This window comes from Ambystoma mexicanum, chromosome 6q (assembly GCF_040938575.1).
Source record: "Ambystoma mexicanum isolate Mex_15411 chromosome 6q, UKY_AmexF1_1, whole genome shotgun sequence".
In the NCBI taxonomy this organism is placed as follows: domain Eukaryota; kingdom Metazoa; phylum Chordata; class Amphibia; order Caudata; family Ambystomatidae; genus Ambystoma; species Ambystoma mexicanum.
This window is the reverse complement of record NC_090937.1, coordinates 1173721243-1173740482: the sequence shown is the minus strand read 5'-3', so window position 1 is coordinate 1173740482 and position 19240 is coordinate 1173721243. Positions and strand designations below refer to the sequence as shown.

At 49.0% G+C, this 19240-nt stretch overlaps 1 protein-coding gene across 1 annotated transcript in view; it reads right to left on the bottom strand.

The window, feature by feature from the left end:
• RFC1 (replication factor C subunit 1) overlaps window positions 1-19240 on the bottom strand; it is a 1503724-nt gene that overhangs the window by 917716 nt on the left and 566768 nt on the right. Inside the window, exon 7 of the mRNA XM_069631787.1 lies at window positions 15-92. Coding sequence (XP_069487888.1) covers window positions 15-92 — 78 coding nt within the window. The remainder of the gene's footprint in view (window positions 1-14; window positions 93-19240) is intronic.

The window sequence follows — 19240 nt, the reverse complement described above, 5'->3', positions numbered from 1 at the left end:
AAATAAATGGTTACCTTCTTGTTCTTCGGTGCCTCATCCAACATGGACAGAGTTCGAGCAAATTCCTCATCTTCGTGCATTTGCCGCTCTAGCTATGAGGCATGGAGAAAGGATAAGAGCATTTCACAGATTAAATATAGCCACACAGATGTTGCAAAGCATTACGTGAGAAAAACTAAATGGTCAAGAAAGTTTGATTATTTTGTTCCATTTACACATTTTGTATTATACGAAACATAGACACAACAGGTATAGACAGAAGAGCCATTGATCGGCAATATCCTACCACCACTGCAGTGCTCCCAACACAGCATCCCACCTCCTTCAAAACTACTACATTCCACAATGGGACTCCACAAATGTCAAGCAAACCAATTTTTTATTATCAGTCCCAATTTTCCATGGTGCATACTGATCCTGGGGTGCGAATGAAAAGCCCTCTCGTCATCCAATCCTCTCTGCACCTCTTTCTAGTTCTGCACATAATCCCACAGGCCCCACCATGAAAGGATAAAGTAGGCAGACTCTAGATTCATAACTAAGCTTGTTGATGTCTTGAAGAGAGTCCATACACCTGTTGCACACTAGGTCTAATCATAATTGTGGAGGAATCCCGGTTGCACCAACTAAACAATAAGTGCAGTCTCTATTTCCGGAGTGGCCTACATGTACTGTTAATTGCTGGGATAGAGACTGTTCTCTGACAGAGCAGGGAGCTCAAAAGTACTCTGGTTATCTGGAAGCTTTTTATAAAAACTATTTATTCTGTTAGTCAAAATTATAAAAAAACACAATTTAAACAATTGTAATACAGTTACAATTAGTATAGTATATAACACCAATCGATGATGATAGAAGTAAATGTATAGACACTGAAGGTTGTCAATTTGAAACACATACTGTTGGTCGGTTGATATCAATAAGAATTCAACTTTTACTTGGTTTCTTTTTAACCCTCTAGTTTTCTTTGGTAGAAAAAGAAGAGACTCCTTGACTCTGCGCCAATTGTTCAAACTAGTTGTATTTTATTTCATTGAAAGCCCCGCTAAAACGTGTTTCGGCTCACCAGAGCCTCTCTCAAATCTGGGCTAAAAAAAACATACTCTATTGTAATTAGAGCTATAAATATCTAAAAGTATCCAGATTGTTCTAGGTATTTTCGCTCATTAGCTTATTAGTGAATTAGTGAATTTTGGCATGGGGTTAATCCCAGAATTTCATCCTTGAGCTCCTTAGTCTTTCGCGTTGGCTGTGTTCTGAACGCGAAAGACTAAGGAGGTCAAGGATGAAATGTGAAAAATATTTGGATTATTCTTATGGAAAGATTCAGTAAAGCAATATCAAGTCCATGCTCGTCACCTCACTCTTAAGCAAGCAGTTCCGAAAAGCCCAGAGAGTGGCATGCGTCTGATCAAAGTTATGTCGAGTAGGTGCTTGACTTCCCATGGCTGGAGGCTCTGTGGTGACTGCTGCATTCAGTTTGACTGTGTCCTCCTTTTCGTCTGCCACAGATGTGAAAGTGTTGGGAAGCGCAGTGACTAGGAAAAGTAATTAAAATTCCATGCGCTTAAGTAGACACGTCATAGGCGAAGTTCACAAAATATTTCTGACTTCTTCTTGAGACATGTCGGAAGGTATCAAGAATTGCAGTAGCTCTTGGCCCCAATGCTGTTACCCAATACGGAGCATCTCCCACTATGGGCATTACTGCTAGTCAAGGGCAGTCAGTGCAGTGGAATACATAATCATCTTTAAAAGTTACACCCAGTCGTCCGTTTCTCCCCCACACAGCATACTGCTTCTCCGACATCTTACCAAGAGTTGGCAACGCAATGCGAATGTTTGAGAATAGATTATCTTTTTCTTCAGCAAAAAAACGTTGTTAAAGGGAACTTCCGATTACAAATAAACCGGGAAACCCCCCATAACTCCCGCCACCACCGTGTACTGCTAAGACTAAAACCCAGGACATCAAAAATTATATCACAAATGTTTTTCATAGCAATAGCCACATCCATCTTCTCTACACACAACAATCAAAACACCTGCTACCCTCTCCTCCAATGGCTAATCCCCCACAGGCCCCTTTCCAAGGCAGGTATCCTTAAAAGACCCAGATGTGGCACTTGCCATCCGCGGACACCGTAGCACAGGGCAGCCCCTCTACCCTTTTCACTTTCATGTTTGTAATACTCCCTCATTGGCTGCTTTCAAACAGTCAAACATCCATCGACCAATCGCATCCAAAAACTCTACATGAAACCATGTCATCTCAGTTCAACACTTCAGATGTACTCTTGAACTCTCAGAGTACATGTCTCCTGTTACTCACAGCCACTGCATCAGAAACTGCTGTAAAACTCTCCAATATTTCTATTTGCAGATTGAACAACATCTGTATCTAACAAGACATAGTACAGGTAAGCTTATATTAAGTATTTTTGTCAACTCTTTCAAACGTGTATATATGCAGGGTTCCTGACACTTACCCTGTGATATGCTTCTCAAAAGGATACTCTTTTTTAACCACTCTATCTAATGCCATGTATTACAGCATTTACCACCTGCTCACATCAAGTGGCAGTTACCTACAATGCTGTACATTTAAAAAAAAATGTTTAAAGCATTTTCATAAAAGTAAAACAATTCTTTTATGCCCTTATTGCAGCACCGTGGGTAACTTTCTCTAAAAGGAAAAGAAAAGCAGATAAAGATATGTACAACATTTTTAAGTAGCACTTGGTGTGTGTAAGTTGAACATGTTGCAAGTACATGTATACTTGCCAACATGACCCATTCCAAACTATAGCTTCTTATCAAGTCTTGGTCTCATTCTGTGATTTCTAATACCACTTCCACCATTACACAACTCGGACTACAAGTTTCAGAATGCAAAATAAAAACTAACCGGTCCTAGAATGCAAGATTAAAAAGTGTCACATTTACATTGAATGAAAACTACTGAGCGTTTAAAAATATTTCTTTTTAGGAGCATTTTCACTAAGGTTACGAAATGCACATTTACATAACATGTGCAGCAGTACTGTGTGCAACTTCTTTGTAAAACAAACAAAAAGCAGATGCAAAAAATGTCTCCAACATTTGTGTGGAAAGAACAAGTTACTTACCTGTAACTGTTGTTCTCCAGCATGGGTCTGGCATGGATTCACATGCTCATGAATATTCCCCGCCGTCAGGCTGGGAATCCTCGGTAAAGAAAAATCAGTATCAGTTTCGTTTCTGATCTGTCTTTCTTAGCAGTAAAGACTCACTGGTCTCTGGGTCATATTGCCCCCAGCCAACGACTGCCCTCTCCCTAAGCCCCGCCCCTGGCAGCCATCCTCAGATTTGGTAGCATGTAAAGTGGCAGTATGACCAAGTGAAGAGCCACAGAGGGGTATCAGGGAGGGTTCGCATGTGAATCCATGCCAGACCCATGCTGGAGAACAACAGTTACATGTAAGTAATTTGTTCCTTCTCCAGTAGGGGGTCTGGCATGGATTCACATGCTCATGAATACAAGAATACATAGCAGTACACACATGCACAACCATGGGAGGTGGCAAAGGCTCAATATTAAGCATCAGATAAACTCAACATTAAGCAACACTTACCTCCTCACCAGGCCCACCTTCAGGCGAACAGGTTGCGCAGCACTGCTTGGCCAACTATGGACTCCTCCCTGGAATCCCGGTCGACGCAGTAGAATCCCGTGAAGGTGTGTGTCGACCTCCACGTAGCAGCCCTGCAGATGTCTAGCAGGGGCACACCCAACAAGAACGCCGTGGTAGCAGCGATCGCTCCGGTCGAATGGGCTCTCGGACGGCCGGGCAACGGTCGCTTTGCCAATCGGTGACAGTGCATGATGCAGCCGGAGAGCCATCTTGAAATGGAAGCCTTCGAGAGAGCCTTCCCTTGGTTCACAGGTCCAAAGTTCACAAACAGCTGTGACGTCTTCCGAAAACTCATTGTGGGGTCCACGTAGAACTTAAGTGCTCTCGCTACATCCAGCGAGTGCAAAGTCCTCTAGGCCGGCGACAGGAAGAAAACTGGCAACACCAAGGGCTTGTTGAGGTGGAATTCCGATGGCACCTTGGGCATAAAGGAAGGGTGCGTCCTCAGCACCACCCTTGTCTCGTGAAAAGTAAATTATGGAGGCTTGCAGGATAGGGTCTGGATCTCTCCCACTCGTGCGGAGGTGATGGCCTCAAGGGAGGCTGTCTTCCACGACAGGAACTTCAACAGTGCCGAATGCAGAGGCTCGAATGGCGCCCCCATGAGCCTGGTCAGCACCACACTGAGCTCCCACGCCGGGGCTGGAGCCTTCATCGGCAGGAACGATCGGGACAGTCCTTTCATAAATTCCTTCACCAGGCGATGAGACCACAGGGATGGCCGTCCTGTAGTTCTGGTGTATCGAGAAATCGCTGTCAGGTATATCTTGAGGGAAGCATGAGCTAGTCCCGCCTTGGCCAGCGACAGTAGGCACGGTAGCACTTGAGGGGCCGTAATCTGCAGAGGGTTAATCTTCTGTGCACGGCACCAGACAGAGAACCTCTTCCACTTATGCCCATAGCACCTGAGAGTTGAGGACGCCCTGGCAAGAACATCTTTGCAGTCCACCGGGATATCGTACCCTCCAAACTCTAGTGCTGCAGGAGCCAGGCCTGCAAGTTCAGTGACTCCGGGTTGTGATGAAGAATGGCGTCTCCTTCTCTGGAGAGAAGATCTGCATCCGTCGAAAGTTTGACTGGTTGGGACGCCGACAAGTCCAGAAGGTCCGGGAAGCAGATCTGTCTCGGCCACGCCGGTGCGACAAGGATCATCCTGCACCAGGACCTCTTGAGTTGGTTGACGAGTCTGAGTAGCAACGGCAACTGAGGGAACGCATACAGGAACAGGCCGTCCCAGGGGAACGAGAAAGCATTGCCCATGCTCCTCGGCTTGGGAAACCTGCTGGTGAACCTCTGGCACTTGGAGTTTGTCACCGTCGCGAACAGGTCGATTTGGGGTTTGCCCCATCGCTGGAAGAGTTGATCCACTTGATCCTGGCGTAGTTGCTGAGTGAGTCGGCAATTGTGTTTTTTATCCCTGCTAGATGAAAGGGTACCAGAAACATCCCCTGGGTACGGCCCAATGCCACAGATCCTGGGCTTCCTTGGACATGGCTGGGGATCTGGTTCCTCCCTGCTTAAGGATGTAGAACATCGTGGTGGCGTTGTCGGTGAAGATCCTCACCACCTTGCCCTTGAGGGACGGGGGGAACGACCTGAGGGCCCAGAACACTGCTCGGAGCTCCAGTATGTTAATGTGGAGCGGCCTCTCCTCCGGGTGCCAAAGGCCTCTTGCGTGAAGATCTCCGGTGTGCGCTCCCCTACCCTCCAGGGAGGCATCCGTCGTCACCGTCAGTGCCCGCCACGAGCGAGATCTTGTCCTCAAAACTGCCCGCTGCTTGAATCCAACGGGCGTCGAGGAACTCCTGTAGAGGACGCATCCGAAACCTGCACAGGCGCACCAGATAGATGCATGAGGACATCATCCCAAGAAGGGACTTGATGGACTTCACCTTGGCCACGTCCGTGGCAAGCAGACGCTGCACCTTGCCCAGGATGGCCTTCGTCTTTTCCTCCGACGGCGAGGCCAATCGCGCTACTGTATCGAGCTTGGCTCCCAGAAACAGCGCGACCTGCGATGAAACCAGGTGGGATTTGGGGAAGTTGATGGAGAATCCCAGGTCCATGAGCAGCCGGACGGTCATCGCTGTGTGTTCGACGGCGAGTTCCCTTGTTCTTGCTCGGATGAGCCAATCGTCCAGGTAGGGGTAGACGTGGATCCCCCTCAGGTGCAGTCGCGCTGCCACTACTGCTAGGCACTTGGTGAACACCCTAGGTGCAGACTTCAATCCGAATGGGAGGGCCTTGAACTGGTAGTGCCGTCCTTGGCCTACGAACCTGAGAAACTTTCAGTGTCCTTTTAGAATGGGGATCTGGAAGTATGCATCCTCCAAATCCAACGACGATAGGAAGTCGCCTTGCTCCAGCTGGCCGAGCACGTGCTGGAGGATGACCATCCGGAACTTCAGTGCCTTGATGCATTCGTTTAGTCGACGCTGGTCCAGGATGGGACGCCATCCTCCTGTCTTCTTTCTGACGAAGTATCTTGTGTATACTCCGGAGCCCCAGAGCCTCTTTGGGATGAACTCGATGGCCCGTTTTTTGAGCATCGCTGTTACCTCTAACAGCAGTTGAGGGACGTGGTTTTCCTTCCTGGCAATGGGAGGCATGCAGGGGCACTTCTTTAGAAATTCGAGTGTGCCCGTGGGCCAGGGCATCCAGCACCCAACGGTCGGTGGAGATGGACTCCCACGCACTGACTAATTTAGTCGCCGGCCTCCCACCGGGGTGCTCCAGTGGGGGCCCGACGCAACGCCCGGTTCAATCCTGCTTGACGGCGGCCTTGCCACCTTGGCGACGACAGCGAGATCCACCCGATTTGCATCGTCCCCTGTAGGCCTCCTGCGACGAGGAGCGGGCCGTCTGACGGTATGTCGAGGAGTCGCCCCCGAATCCCTTGGAGGCACTTTGCTTGCCTCCGGAGTTCCGAAAGGGCGGCTGTCGTTGCAGAACTCTCAAGGCCCGAGCCATCTCCGTGTCGGTCTTGATGGCCTGAAGTGACTCATCCACTATCTTCCCAAACAGATTGCTCCAGTCCAGGGCATGTCCAATACTTTGGCTTGTACGTCTTGGCGGAAATCCGTCGCCTTGAGCCACCCCTGCCGTCGAAGGCAAACACTGTTGCCCAACTGGCGGAAACTGGTGTCAGCAATGTCCGTGGCCACTGTTATGGCGTGGTCCGACGCCACCACACCCTCCTGTAGGATCGCCAGGGCCTCTCCCCTCTTGTCATCCACAAGGAAGTCCAACAGGGGGGCGATCTTGTACCACAACTACCTGTCGTAGCGGGCCACAATCACTAGGGTGTTGGTCGCCTTAATCGTTGTCGCCGCAGACGAGATGACTCGTCCCATGGCATCTAGTTTCTTTCCCTCGCCGTCCGGAGCGGAAGTTGAAGCCGATGCCCCCCCCCCCGCTTTCTTCTTGGCCGCTGCCGAGACGCCCGAATCCAGGGTCGGTTGTGCCCTAAGGCACAAAGAGGCGGCGTCGGGGACCCAGTACTACTTCTCGTACCGGTCCCTCTTGGCAGGCGTCGTGGACGGGTTCTTCAGGAGAGCAAGTCCCTCGTCCCAGATGTCATCCAGCAACGGCACCGCGAGGACCGTCTTCCTCTTGGCCTTGCGCTGTTGTTAGAGGAAGCCTTCCTTCTTTTCTTCGGGCAGAGCTGGAAAAGCTCGGACGCCCTGGCAATCATGGCATGGAAGGAGCCAATTTCGTCGGGCGGGGATGCCCGAGGAATCGGTGACGGGAGGTCAGTCCTGTCGTCACCACCGTCGTCATCCATCCCCGTCGTGGCCGTATCAATTCCCGTGTCATCCCTCGGGACCGGGGAAGGCGACAAAGGCTGAGAGGGCCCAGAGGGCTAAAAAGGCAGGGCTGGATGAATTCTTCTCTTGTTTGGAGGGCTTCCCGACGGACCCGGTTCAGCTCCGTCGGGGGTAGGGGCAGTCTCATCTTTATCTCCGTGCATAAGGCTTGGATTGCCGTCAAAATGGCCGCCGAGTTGTCCTGTGGCTCGGGTTGTGACGGGCGCACTGGTTGCTCCTCCTCAACGGGAGCCTTGTCGGCGCCACCCTCGCTCACATCATCCCCCTCGTCGGGATCCCTTCCATGGGGCCGGGCCGCTTCCAAATTCTTGTCGAGTCCCTCTTCGATTTCGTCCAGTTCCTCCTGTGTCTGTGTCCGTAACGGCCACCACCACCCCCTCTTTTTCCACCGGGGTCTTCACAGGGGTCTTCTCGATGGGCTTAAAAGAGGATTCCCTCCGGGGAGGCAGGGAAACTCTGGGCCCCGAGGTCGCCTCCACTGGGGTATCCTCCACAGGCTTCGCCAGGGCGGCAGCGACTCCCTCAATAGAGTCCTTGGCCGGGGAAACCAAGGCCTTCACCACCTTGGGCGTGCTTGAGGCCTTCACCTTAGGGGGAGGGCCACCGCCTCGCTCCCCTTCAAGATCGACCGGGGCCTCTCCAGAAGCTTAGCCGGGTTCTCGGATTTTCTCTTCCCCGAGCCAGAGTGTTGGCTCGTGGTTGATGGCGTCGGTGAAAGTGCGCCCTGCCTGGCAGCCGAGGAGCCTAACCGTTCGGTGCTCCCAGTGCTGCGGACTCATGGTGCTTTGCCTTCTGTTGGGCCCCCGTCGCCGGGGCGCCCTCACAGTACTTAGAAGACCGCTCAGACTTCTTCTCACCTGCTGGGCTCTTGCCTTCCAGTCAGTTGGCGAGACGGGTCCAACGATCCCTCATAGTCCGATCCAACATGTTCATGCAAAACGCACAGTCCTTCTCCACATGCACTTTGTCCTCGTGGAGGCAGTAGAGGCATCTCGAATGTTCATCCTCCTTGAACACATTCTGTAGCTTGCATCCAGGGCAGGTCCTGAACAGCTTGCCGGGAGTCGAGCTTCCCTTCTGCTGGGCCATGTTCCTCTCGTCCGCCAGGTAGGCCTCAAACTTCCGGAATCCTCCAAGAAGCGTACTTGACGAAAAACTTCACCTTTGAGGGGCGTAGAAAATTCCGAAACGGGTCCCTGTTAAGTAGTGAGCCAGAGACAGAAAGGAGTGGTACAGATATTTATTTAATGCCAGCAGTTATCACGACGTTCAGTTAAATATGTCACTTATATTTCATAAGGCAGAATCAGTAACATAGGACTTTCTCCATGATTTTAAACGTTCTTCAATAAAGTTCGTCAAGGGCAAACTAGAGCGACCCGGGTTTCAACTTAAATGCAGTCCATAAAGCCTTTCGTTAAAAAAAAAAAATGCAATTTGCACCTTAATAATATGGATGGAAAACCTCCTTGAAGCCAAACGTACTTCGTACTAGATTAGAGCGCTTTCTCCGCACGCCTTCTACTCCAGTGCTTGTTTCATAACCTTTCCCCGGCTTGCTGATGGCTCTCCGGGATGCAGTCGTTCCTTGCTGGCCTCGGGCTTGGAATCACTTAAACAAAACGTCCGGTGTCTGTTTTCACACTGGAATCTCCTTTTACTCAGGAGCCTTCATCCGCTGAGCATTCGGTCTGCAAAACAGGTATGGGGCACTTCGGTGTGTTTTTCGTTTCCTTCGAATATGCCCACCGATATGGGGAACTGGCCTCATACCAGTCCGTGTTCGCTCCATCAGCCTCCTTCCACTCCTGCAAGGCGATTGACAAGTTGAGTTGTTTTCACCTGTTTTTAACTCCCGTGGCCCTCCTCCCCAGCAATTAACATCGGGCGTTCCCAGCCATGTGTTTCTCATCCCTGAGGCTAATTCTCCTCCTCCCTGCCTAACCCTCGCATAGCCTGCCTTGTTTTTAACCCCTGCCTGCAAGCGTTTCTCGTTATATGGAAACGTGGTTTTCCGTCTTCCCCATCTCATTTCTTTACCCCTTTTCAGGCTTTTATGTTGAACATGCATCGGTTGGGGCATTCTGCAATATGTAGATTGGGTCTGTCTTTGTTCACTCGTGTCCCTTCTATTTTGCCTAGTAGTTGGCTGGTAGGGCATTCTGGGATATGTAGTTTTTCCACTGTTGACTCTTATACTTAGTATTTTGGTATCTTGTGGGACAATTGGCTTGTCCTCTTCACTGCTGTTTTTCCCCGCAATGCTGGCCGCTACTGTTTCCCCATCACAGTCCCCGTTGATCGGAAGTAGAAACGGTGGAGCTTGAGGCTCGATTAAACCGAAAAATGAGATAAATCTCTTTGAAAAAGTGCAAAACGCAGTAAAAGCTCGAGAGCTATAGCACGAGGACTCCCAATGCTTGAACGTGCGGTAAAAATCTGAGGATGGCTGCTAGGGGCGGCGCTTAGGGAGAGGGCAGTCATTGGCTGGGGGCAGTATGACCCAGAGTCAGTGATTGGGTACTACTAAGAAAGACAGATCAGAAACGAAACGGATACTGATTTTTTCTTTACCGAGAATTTCCAGCCTGACGACGGGGAATATTCATGAGCATGTGAATCCATGCCAGACCTCATGCTGGAGAAGTTCAATATCTTCACAGTACATGCATACTTGCTACCAACACCCATTCCAATCTGTAGGTGCTTATCCACTCCTAGTTTCTTCTATGCACCCTGTGGCTTGATTTCCATGTTTTCTAATGGAAAAAGTACAACTCCCAAAATGCAAAGAAAAAAAACCAATACTTTATATATAAGTACCTACATATTGCAATGGGTCATTTTGGCAAGTATGCATGTACTGCCATTATACAACTGCCACTTAAATATTTGCTACAAATCTTCACCATCTGCTTTTCTTTTCCAAAAAAGTTACAGTGCTGCTATAAATGCATATCTGCATTAATTTACTTTAAAAATTGTCTTGTTGGAAACATGTTGATTAAACGGTCAGCATTTTCCATTACATATAAATGTCACTTTCCAACCTCACTCATTACAACCCTTATACTGTGACCATTCTCCACCTGCTCACACATGTGTATACTACAAAATGATCTATATACAACACTTCACCTTGCATATAAAGCACTCTTCATTCCCAAACTCTACTATAAGACACCAAACACTACAACAACAAAAATCAGCCATTTTATTACCACTAGGCCACAGTTTTCCTATTCTTTAAAAACACTAACACATTACACCACAAACACAGCACTTCTTGTATCAAAATGAGCAGCACAAAAATAACCTAGATATGCAGTTCTCGCACCCATTTTTGCCCTTACTTCTAACGTGCCAAACAGAATTAATCATACTGCAATTTTTCTAACATAGTTAACACTTTTGTACACCACCCATAAATTAACATCCTTTACTCCCTCCAAACAACTCCTCCTACCATAAAAATAACAACCCTGCTCACTAAAAGTATTGTACCGTTACCACATATACCCACTAACTTTCTTTATTACATGAACGAAGAAGATTGCCAAAGACAGCTACCGTAAAAAACACTTCACATCCTACAAAGTACGTGCATTAATATAGCATGTATACCTTTTTAAACGTAACAATGTACTTTCACTATATATTGGTCAAGAGTATGTTTTTCGAGTCACCATTTCACTCTTACTCATTACATTGCAACATTCACACTCTTCTAGTCCCCATCTGAACACCACCATTACAACACCCACTGTTTTCATCAAAACATCATAATGTCCCTACTTATTCAATCACACCACCACTCCCTTACTCACTAACCCAAGCCATCACACCTGCAGACATTAACCCTTACAACCTTCCCAACTACACCTACCATCCCACTACACAAACAGCACTCTAGATCACTACATTCACACCTACCCACCTTTCGACAATACATACATATACACCAGGGCGTTGCTAGAGGGGGTGAGGTGGGTATAGCCCCTGGTCTTTTGGTTGTAGCCCCGGATAGAAGCTCAGGGGCTACAACGAAAAGGCTAGCCCCGGCAGATTTCCGACATTAGCACAGCAGGCATCACTCTGCTATGACACCCAGCCCAGGCTCTGATGGCAAGAAGCTGTCACATTTCTCACCTCAGAGCAGTGTATTTGCTTACCTTAAAACTTTAAAAATAAGCAAATACACTGCCCTCCGAAGTGAGAGAACAGTAATTAATGTCCCATGACAATCCCAGCGTTGATCTCCAGGGATTTTAACTGCTTGCACAAAGTCTGCTGCTTCCACTGTGGAAACGCAGTGCTACTGCCAGATATGCAGTGAACCGACCAAGCATAGGCTGTCAAGTTTCGGCTCTAAGAGAGGGGTGCAAAGTCCAGGTTCTAACACACATCACCATTCCAGCCAGCCCCAAAAGCCCACACCTTAAATTCACCAAAAGCCAATTCACTTTGCAGTGTGATCAGCTTCCAGAGTTCTGCCCCTCAGCAGCCAGAGGGGTTTCCCGCGTGTAATGTAGAGGACATTGTATGACCCTACTGCCTGGAATGCCTCATCAGGGTTTAAGATCCTGCAGCAAACTCTTTCCTACAAGCTCTGGACAGATTATCAGCAGGACTGTAACGCAACTGGACCTACTAAGTCACATTCCAGAATTCAAATACAAGGACTACATTTAAGACATGTTTTGAATAATCAGTCCAGCGAAGAACAGGAACTAGGGTTGTCTTAATGCAAGGAATACAAATTATGCTGAACTGTTTAATTATCCGAGTGCTTCGAAGTGGTTCTGACCCCAGTTTGTGCTATATAAATCATTGATCAATAAAAATATGAATAAATATGCATACATAGTGGAATTAAAACGTAGGTTGGGGTTTACCATGCCCTTGTTTCTTCTATTGAGTCTGCTGGCAGCAGCAAACAGAGGCAGGACAAAAGCCTGCCCAGGGGATATCATTAGATCCCCATGTATTGAAGCTTAAGGCTTAACTGCCATTTGTTTACATGGCCCAAGCCATCAATTATAAGCATTAACTAAAAATGTTTTGTCCCTATGCGAGTATTGTATGCATGCATGAATGTATGTGATGTGCATGCATGTGAAGGAGTTTAAGTAGGTGACTGCATGCAAGGGGGTGTCTGTAAGTGCATGCATATGAATGAATGCAGTATGAATGGTGTACATGAGGTGCAACTTTGCGTGTGAATCAGAGTGCAGTGTAAATGTTCTGGGTGCTCATGTGAATGACAGATATGCTGCATGGGTGTGTGACTGGGGTGCGTGCCTTGGGGGGGGGGGGGGGGGGTGTGTGTGTGTGTGTGTGTGTGTGTGTGTGTGTGTGTGTGTGTGTGTGTGTGTGTGTGTGTGTGTGTGTGTGTGTGTGTGAGAGACTGGGGTGCGTGCCTTGGGTGTGTGTGGGGGTGTGTGTGTGTGGGTGTGGGTGTGGGTGTGTGTGTGACTGGGGTGCGTGCCTTGGGTGTGTGTGTGTGACTGGGGTGCGTGCCTTGGGTGTGTGTGTGTGACTGGGGTGCGTGCCTTGGGTGTGTGTGTGTGACTGGGGTGCGTGCCTTGGGGGGGTGTGTGTGTGACTGGGGTGCGTGCCTTGGGGGTGTGTGGTGGTGGTGTGAGTGTGAGAGAGAGAAAGAGAGAAAGAGAGAGAGAGAGAAAGAGAAACAGAGAGAGAGAAGGAGAGAAAGAAAGAGAGAGAGAGAGAGAAAGAGAGAAAGAGAGAGAAAGAGAGAAAGAGAGAGAGAGAGAGAGAGAGAGAAGAGAGAGAGAGAGAGAGAGAGAGAGAGAGAGAGAGAGAGAGAGAGAGAGAGACTGGGTGGGTGGGTGTCTGGGTGTGTCTGTGTTTGAGCAGTTTAGAGGTAGTCAAGTACCCCCACCCAAAGCTCCTCCCCCATGCTGCCTATATGTTGGGAGCCCGAGTGTGAGACACGTGCAGTACCAGTGAAAATACCTATACCGAAAAGAATCTTGGAAGTAAGGTTCCCATTGTGGAAGCCATACATGCATTCTCAGCAATGATGGCCATTTGAATGAAATCCCAAAGGAAGTGTGAAAACTGAGCAAAAGAGAAGATCGGTGACGTCATACAGAGCAGAGTGACGCACTCGGAAGAAGAGGCTGAAGAGTATAGACATTCTATAGAAACAAACAAAGGAGGAGGTGTTAAAGATGAGCAACATTTCGGACTAGAGATGAAGATACTCATGCTACAGAAATAATGAAGATATCAAGTCATTTTACAATTCTACAGATTCAATTACGCGAGTAGACAAAGTATTCGTAAAGACTAGCTATGTAGTGAATAGACTGCAGCGATGCGCCAACGTATACGCATAGGAATGTATGGACTATGGATGATTCCACAACGCATTTCAGCAGAGCTGGATCCAGTGAAAAGAAAGGCTTTCAGTGTGTTGCAGTCGGAAAAGCAATCGAAACTCAGGTGAATCCAAGAGAGGTTTGGCTGGGCCAGCAACAGGCAGTCAAGGCCACTGTCAACCTGAATGTTCATGTTCATATAGTAGTAACAGAACGTGCGAAAAGAACAAAACTCCTGTCTTAGATGAGGAGTGAGAACGTCGAAGACGTCAGAGGTTCATCATTTAATAATATTTTAAATACAGAAAGCCTCTAAACAGGATCTGCAGTCACGTGGTTGGATGAAAGCAGACACTCGGACAAGCTTTATCAAAAACCAAGAGAACGAGTGTGCCTATACTCCCTCTTATTCTCAGGCGCAGAGAGCATTTCCAAGGCCAAGGTTCAAAGGGCTAATTGACTGGCAGATGGCAAGAGTGATGATAGATGACCGGCTAATTGGTAGGAAGCTATGGTTATGACTAGCCGACCAGCACCTGGATGCTAGCCTGCGTGGGGTACAAAAGTGCCAACCAATAATAGAGGGACACGTAGTAGAGAGCACTATAGTTTGTATAACCAATGGGACTTTGTGTATTGGATGACGTTCGTAATGACCTGCAATAGAGTAGGGCTTAGTTGCCCCACCTGATGATAGAGACCCAATCATCTTCCCTGACAAGTATGGAACGTATACCTAGATGTTCCCTGTAAACCCATCACTTTCCCAAGTAGGTTTTTGTAGTTTGCCACGTAGATTCACGTCAATGATGATGAGTTTTTAGTATGTAAGCTACATTTTTCATGAACTGCATTGCGTGAGAAGATCGAGCGTGTTCATTGATGTTCGTTATATTCCCTGTTTTAGATAATTGATATTAAAACAGACGCACTTTGCCAACTTTCTTTGTCAGTTTGATTATTGATGTTTGAGATAGATTGGGGTGCAGAATATACTCAAAGTATTGTTACCTTGTCTTAAAGGGCTTGAATTGTGCACACAAGTTCAGCGCGCACGATCTCAGGGGAGGGGGGGGGGAATTTGGTACGGGGGAGTAATGGAGCATGAGCATTTTTGACAGGAGCCTTGCATGTTTTTCTGGCATTTCTGGGCAAAGCCAACTTGAGTGTTATTATGTGACAGTGGGGTTGGAGTGGGGGGACGGTACAACAGTTGGGCTGGGTGTGTCCTACTGTGGGATGGAATTTTGTACTCACATTAAGGGCAAAGACAACAGTACAAGTGTTCTTACATGGTGACGGGTATTTTATTCTTACTGTGTCCTGGCATGTTTTTTTTACTGTAGGTAAGGTCAAACTCAGCATAGGTGTTCTTACATGGAGGGATTGGGGGCCATTTGTGAAGCCCGCAAGGCAATATTTTCTTACTGTGGCATGCCATTTTTTACTGCCGTTACAGGGAAAATACAGCATGAGTACAACATGAGTGAATGTTCTTGTATGGGGGGATTTGTGTAATTAACAAGTTACTCTCTTACCTGGTAACGTTCTTTCGATAGGATGGTCCGACGACGTATTCCATATCTATGACAGTAATCACCACAGCTGTGCTGCTTCGGAAAATCTTATGGCGTCTGCGTCCTGCGTCGATAAGCCGCCCTCGAGGACCTCCTCCGACGGCACCAGATGTTATAAGTCTGACGCACGACGCCTGTAGCCTCAGTTGTAGTTTTTTCCCCAGAACGTGTGGCACCAGTCTCCTGCCAGTCTGACCACACAGAGCCTTGCAGAAACGTAAGCTGCAATCGCATAAGAAATTCTGTAGCGGGGAAGGCAGGGAGGGAGCGATATGGAATACGTCGTCAGACCATCCCATCGAAAGAACGTTACCAGGTAAGAGAGTAACTTGTTCGAGGGGATTGGGTCCTCTGACGTATTCCATATCTATGACAGACTCCCAAACCAGTACCAATGCAAGGAGGTGGGAAAAGAATTTAGAAAACAGAAATTTAGAATGCTCAATCAAACTGCGGAGTAAAGGACCGCCAGATCCTGCCCCCGGATGAAATCGAGGGAGTAGTGACGTACAAAAGTATGTACCGAAGCCTAGCTTGCTGCATCACAGATGTTACGAATAGGAACACCCCTCTGAAGGGCAGTAGAGGCAGCCATACCCCTGGTAGAATGGGCCTGTAAGCTGACCAGTGGGTCTTTACCCGCCAATCGGTAATACTCAAAGATAGCCAAAATAATGCAGCAAGACAGTCTGTTTCGTCACAGCTTGTCCCAAACGCTTTCCAGCATAACCAATGAAGAGTTGATCGTCCACTCTGACCCAGGACATGCGTGAAATATAAAAGATTAACGCTCTCCTAGGATCAATCCTATGGAGCCTCTCGTCTTCCTTGCCAGGATGTGGACGAGGGTAAAATGCCGGAAGAACAATCTTCTGGCCTAAATGAAATTCCGACACCACCTTCGGAAGAAAGGAAGGACGAACTCTAAGGACAACCCTGTCCTTATGAAACACAGTGAAGGGTGGCTTAATTGAAAGTGCCTGTAACTCGCTCACTCTGCAAGCGGAAGTGACCGCAACCAAAAATACAGTTTGAACTCTTCTCAAAGGGCATGAATGCAAAGGCTCAAACGGAGCACCCTTCAGAAACTTGAGAACAAGGTTCAAATCCCAACCGGGCACCTGGAAAGGTGACGGAGGGAACACATTAGTGAGCCCTTTCAGAAACTGAGAAATTAAAGGAATTTAAAAATAGGAACACTCTTCAGACGAGCGCTTAAATATGGACAGCGCCGCCAGGTAACCTTTAACGGTACCCACTTGCAAGCCCCTGTGGGCCAAAGAAAGCAAAGACGACAGAACCATGGGAATGTCACAATGAAAAGGATCCACAGTCTTAACCCTGGACCAGTCGCTGAATTTACGCCAATCGCAACAGGACAGGGACTTTGTTTCTGGCCGTCTGGCCGAGAGCAACACCTCCATCACATCTTCAGGGAGATCCCAATCCTTATACCTCAACCTTTCAGAAACCAAGCGTGAAGGTTGAGGGATCTGACCTCTGGATGGAGAAGCTGACCCATGTCCCGTGTGAGCAGATCGTCTCGGTAGGGAAGACGACGTGGAGGGCAGATGGACAAGTCGAGAAGGTCCGGGTACAACGTCCTCCGGGCCCACGCCGGAGCAATGAGGACCATCCGGGAACCGAACCTCCGTAGTACTTGCGGGATGACTGGGACTGGAGGAAACCCGTACAGCAGTGGGAATGACCACTCCACCACGAACACGTCTCCTAAGGCTCTTTTTGGAGGAAATTCCCACGAGCAGAACCTCTCGCGCTTCCGGTTGACACTGGAGGCGAAGAGATCCACATTAGGGGTCCCCAAAGGGCAAAGATCTCCAGGAGAATCTCCTGAGCCAACTCCAACTCGTGAGAGATCGCACTCTGCCTGCTCAGAGCATCCACCATCTCGTTTTCGTCTCCGGACAGATGACCTGCCGAGATCGAAACTTCCTGCTGGATTACCCAGAACCAGAGCTGCATCGCCTCCCTGCACAGAGGAAGTGACCCTGCCCCCCCCTTTTTGTTGAGGGAGTGCATGGCCACCATGTTGTCCGTCAGGATCAGGACATTCTTCCCTCGCACAGTCGGCAGAAAAGCCTTCAGGGCTAGCCTGACGGCCCTCAACTCCAACAGATTGATATGTAGTCCGGACTCTGACGGAGACCAACGACCGCTGACTGTCAACACGTTGGCATGAGTTCCCCATCCCATGAGGGATGCGTCCGTCACGATCGTCACCTGCGGCCAGGGTAGCCAAAACGGAGCCCCCTTCATCAGATTTTCTTCGACGGCCCACCACAGAAGGTCCTGGGCGACCAAGGAAGGCACCTGAACAGGGTCCGACATCCTGCCGGAGGACTACGCCCACTGGAGCTTGAGCGCCCATTGCAAAATATATCATCGCAACCTGGCCTCTGGCACCAGAAGAATGCAGGATGCCATGAGGCCGAACAATCTCAAGAACTCGAACGCTGGGAGACTCTGGGCAAGCTGAAACTTGTGCACCATCTGCTGAATGTGAAGAGCCCTCACCTTGGGAGGAAAACACTGCCCCAGGGACGTGTCGAGCACTGCTCCGATGTACTGGAACCTCTGAGTTGGTGTCAAATGGGACTTCAAGTTGAGTGAGAAGCCCACCTTGTGGAGGGAGTGGCAGGTGACTGATAGATGATCCAGGACTTACTCGGGAGAGCGCACCCTGATCAACCAATCGTCCAGGTAGGGGTAGACGTGAATCCCCCATTTCCTGAGGTGCGCTGCCACCACTACCATGAGCTTGGTGAAGACCCTCGGGGTGGAGGTCAATCCGAACGGCAGGACCTGAAACTGAAAGTGCGAGTCGCCAACCGCGAACCTCAGGTACTTCTTGTGCTTTGGATGCATCGGCACATGAAAATATGCATCCTTGAGGTCGAGAGACACCAACCAGTCCTGAGGTTGAAGGGCCTGGAGGACTTGAGAGCGACTAACCATCTTGAACTTGTCCTTCCTGAGGAGTTTGTTCAAACCGCACAAGTCCATGATGGCTCTAAATCCCCAGTCTTTCTTGGAAATCAAAAAATAAGGGGAATACCATCCCCTGTTCCTCTCTGCTACAGGCACCAGTTCTATGGCGCCTTTCTCCAGCAGGGATTGAATTTCCTGCGCAAGGAGCGGATCCGGACTCTTCAAAGAGATTCACCGGTGGATTGTCTTGAGGCCTCTGCCGGAAAGGAAGACAGTAGCAGTGGATTATGATCTCCAGAACCCACACATCTGAAGTAATAGCGCGCCACTCTGCAAGATGCTGCGCCAGCCTTCCCCAACCGGCGAACCATGGGACATGGCCTCATGACTGAGCAGAAGCGGCTGCGGCATTGCCCGAGAGCAAAGAGGCAACTGCCTGAGCGGTCTTGGCTCCCCGAGTACCTTGTTTTCCACCTCTGACACTCCTACGGTGGCCCCTTTGACTGGCAGCTCCTCTCGCTTTACCAAAGGATGAGTAATAACAAAACAAACCTCCCCTTCATTGCTGTCCCCTAGGGCGAAAAGGCAGAGGTTGTCGAACTGCAGCGCCCAACGACTTCGCTGCAGCTTTTGAGGTCTGCAACCTCTCAAGGCTCTCGTCAGCCTTGCTGCCAAAAAGAAGTTCCCCGTCAAAGGGCATGTTGAGGAGCTGGGCCTACCCATCAGGAGCAAACCCCGACTTCCGCAACCACGCAAACCTGCGTATCACAGTGCTCGCCGCCATGGACCGGCTGACGCAATCTGCCATGTCCAAACCCGACTGAACGGCCTCACACATGGCCTCCTTGCCATCCTAAACCATGGGATGA